Below are 2,939 nucleotides of genomic sequence, written 5' to 3'. Positions count from 1 at the left end.
GAAGATATGAATTGTCTTTTTAACCATACTCAACATGAGAAATTTGTCCTCTTGCTTCATTTTTTGTTTTTGTTGACATTCATTCAACCGATGACAAATTAATTTCTCGAAAAGATGGTTACTGTATTCCGTACTATGGATATTTTGAAATTAATTTGTCTTTAAACAAGCGAAATCCTGTTACTGATAGATGAAGTAAAGTCGACTTTTTCATGACTTATGTTGATTGTATATGTTGACATCGCAATGATCACAATATCCACATTTTTGTCGCTAAAAGTTGTGAATAATGACTAGGGCAAACATCATATGGTAAGTATCATCGAGTTGAACACAACGCAACTTTTTTCCCTTCCTCGTTGCGTGGGGGGAGGGGTGCTTCGCACTTTGGCCCTAAAGAAGGGTTACACGTCGCCTCTATGATCAACGGCGGACGGCACCAAACCCTTTTGACTCTCCCTCTCTCTCTCTCTCTCTCTCTCTCTCTCTCTAAACTTCCTATTTATATCTTGACTTCCCCATACCCTACAACAATCACACACCATCTTCAAATCTCTCTTTCTCTCCCTCTGTCAAAGTGATAATTTGTACGTACACAGTTCTGCCAAGTTACATTATAGCGCAGCTGATAAGCTAGAGGACAAGCGGAGAGAATGGGGAGAGCACCATGTTGCGACAAGAGCGGGTTGAAGAGAGGGCCATGGACCCCAGAGGAAGATCAGAAGCTCCTCGACTACATTCACCAGCACGGCTACGGAAATTGGAGGACTCTCCCCAAGAATGCAGGTACTTCATGTCTATTCACTTACATATCTCTTCTTTGTATCTTCCTTTCGTTGTTTGGCTACTTTTGTATGTTGTGAAGGGAATTACGACGAGTGGTGTTATTGGGGTTCTTGATTTTTTTCTTGCTCTAGGGTTGCAAAGGTGCGGGAAGAGCTGTCGCCTGCGGTGGACAAACTATCTAAGGCCGGACATCAAGAGAGGGAGGTTCTCTTTTGAAGAGGAGGAGACCATCATTCAACTCCATGGCATTTTGGGGAACAAGTATGTCCAACTTCTCTTTGCTTTTTGTAATTTGAATTGAGTCGAACATTTAATTGATTTTGCATCTCACTCGAGTGGTGGAATGAGAACTTATGTCTATCCATGTTCCATTTAATATGCAGGTGGTCTGCGATAGCGGCTCGTTTGCCTGGACGAACGGATAACGAGATCAAGAACTATTGGAACACCCACGTCAGGAAAAGGCTGCTCCGGATGGGAATCGATCCGGTGACGCACGCCCCTCGCCTCGATCTCCTCGACTTCTCTTCCATCGTTAACCCTTGTCTCTTCAGTAACAGTGCGTCGGCTCAAGTGAACTTCTCGAGACTGCTCGGGGTCGACCCTCCGATCAATCCCGAACTCTTGAGGCTCGCGACGTCTCTCCTGTCGTCCCAACATCAAAACTCGAACCCGACTCCTCAAAATTTCGAAGAAAGCCAGCTAACAAACCAACAATTTCAAGAAATCCCTGGTTTTACTGCGGTGGCCTCCACCTTTGTTCCATTTCCTAATGAAGCGCCAGTATCACAACCCAAATTAGTAGATGAATTTCCTTCAAATCTCACAGATTTCAGCTCTTCGAGTAATTCTCAGATAAGCGACTTGGCTTCAAGTTTGACAGAAGATTATGTTCCATTCCCAACTTACGACTACGACTACCGCAGCTCAGACCAATCGTTAATCGACCATTCATCGACCAACTCCACCTTCAATTCTCATGATAGCTACCAAAGTTTCTGCTCGTCCAGCCCGACATATATCACTAGCAGCACAGAGGACGAGCGGGAAATTAGCTACTGCAGCAACATGTTGAAATTCGATTTGCCAGATCTTTTGGATGTGAATGAATTCATGTGATGTCAAGAACCAAGATGGTGAAGAAGAGTTTGCCACGATGGTCCTGGATTTGACGTTCTCGATAGGTGTAGAAGCGATAAAGCTTCTCTTTTTACTTCCTTTTGTTTAGTAATCTCAACATTGATGTACTTGACTGTTCCTTCAAGTTTGCATAGTTAAGCTTACGCTATGAGGAAGGCAAGATCGTCCTGATTTCCTCTTTTCTCTTACTTTTATGAGTTTTTTAGTGTGGGTGTGTTTCCATTATTGCTATCTAATCTTCTATTCTTTTCTCCTCTTAGTGTATCCTGTCATCTTGACATTTGAAAGCACTCCTCCATAGTCCATACGATAGAAACCTCTCTTGCCAAACATCATTAAAAATCTCCCAACTTTTAACCGACGTTGCTTCCGAACGATAAGAAAAGATTGGTCAAGATATCCACCAATCATCAGTCACCCCAGATATTAAAAACCGACTATGCTATTGAGAGATAGCACACGTGAAAATGGCTTATTCACAGAGATACATCATCGACCTTGATTTTAACAAATGAACCAATTATCAGAAATTGCGGAACTTTCCCGCAAAGCATAGAAATCAACATCAGTGGATGGACCTATTTGGTTCATCTAGAAAATTATACTTATCGAGTTTCGTGTTCTAAAGATTAGATATATTCAGTATTTGCAAAGAAAAAAATTAAACATAAGTTCATTTTAGTTCGGGTTAATACTACGAAAAATCCTAAACTGGTACATCAGTGACAAATTTAACCCGAACTAATTTTTTTACCACAAAAAACTCTAAATTAGTACACTTGTAACAAATTTACCTCAAAATAATTGTTTGGCCACAAAAAAATCATAAACCGGTACACTTATGACAAATTTACCCTCCGTTAAGTTAGATTAATACCACAAAAAATCACAAATTTGTAAACATGTAACAAACAGATGAGTAAAAAGCCCAAAACTAATATACCGACCAACTGTCACGTGTAATGAAATTCAGCAATTTGACTGTAAAATTTAACAGAAACTAACGGAGGGTA

At 40.8% G+C, this 2,939-nt stretch overlaps 1 protein-coding gene across 1 annotated transcript; it reads left to right on the top strand.

The window, feature by feature from the left end:
• The first annotated feature begins 525 nt into the window (after positions 1-525).
• Positions 526-2,178, top strand: LOC115673831 (transcription factor MYB102-like). Its single transcript, XM_030596085.2, has 3 exons — positions 526-786; positions 918-1,047; positions 1,170-2,178. Exons 1-3 carry the CDS (start codon positions 654-656, stop codon positions 1,903-1,905), a joined length of 999 nt encoding a protein of 332 aa, XP_030451945.1. The 5' UTR covers positions 526-653; the 3' UTR covers positions 1,906-2,178.
• Positions 2,179-2,939: the final 761 nt, after the last annotated feature.

The sequence above is a fragment of the Syzygium oleosum genome, unplaced genomic scaffold (assembly GCF_021117445.2).
Source record: "Syzygium oleosum isolate NSW1041296 unplaced genomic scaffold, Sole_v2.1 Sole_v2.11, whole genome shotgun sequence".
NCBI lineage: Eukaryota > Viridiplantae > Streptophyta > Magnoliopsida > Myrtales > Myrtaceae > Syzygium > Syzygium oleosum.
The sequence above is the reverse complement of the archived record's forward strand: the minus strand, read 5'-3'. Positions and strand labels throughout refer to the sequence as shown.

What these genes read in the sequence shown, in the direction of transcription:
- LOC115673831 (XM_030596085.2), top strand. Translation starts at nt 654, where the DNA reads ATGGGGAGAGCACCATGTTGCGACAAGAGCGGGTTGAAGAGAGGGCCA. An exon ending in GACTCTCCCCAAGAATGCAG is followed by an intron (nt 787 to 917) that starts GTACTTCATGTC and finishes TTCTTGCTCTAG; the next exon opens with GGTTGCAAAGGTGCGGGAAG. An exon ending in CATGGCATTTTGGGGAACAA is followed by an intron (nt 1,048 to 1,169) that starts GTATGTCCAACT and finishes TTTAATATGCAG; the next exon opens with GTGGTCTGCGATAGCGGCTC.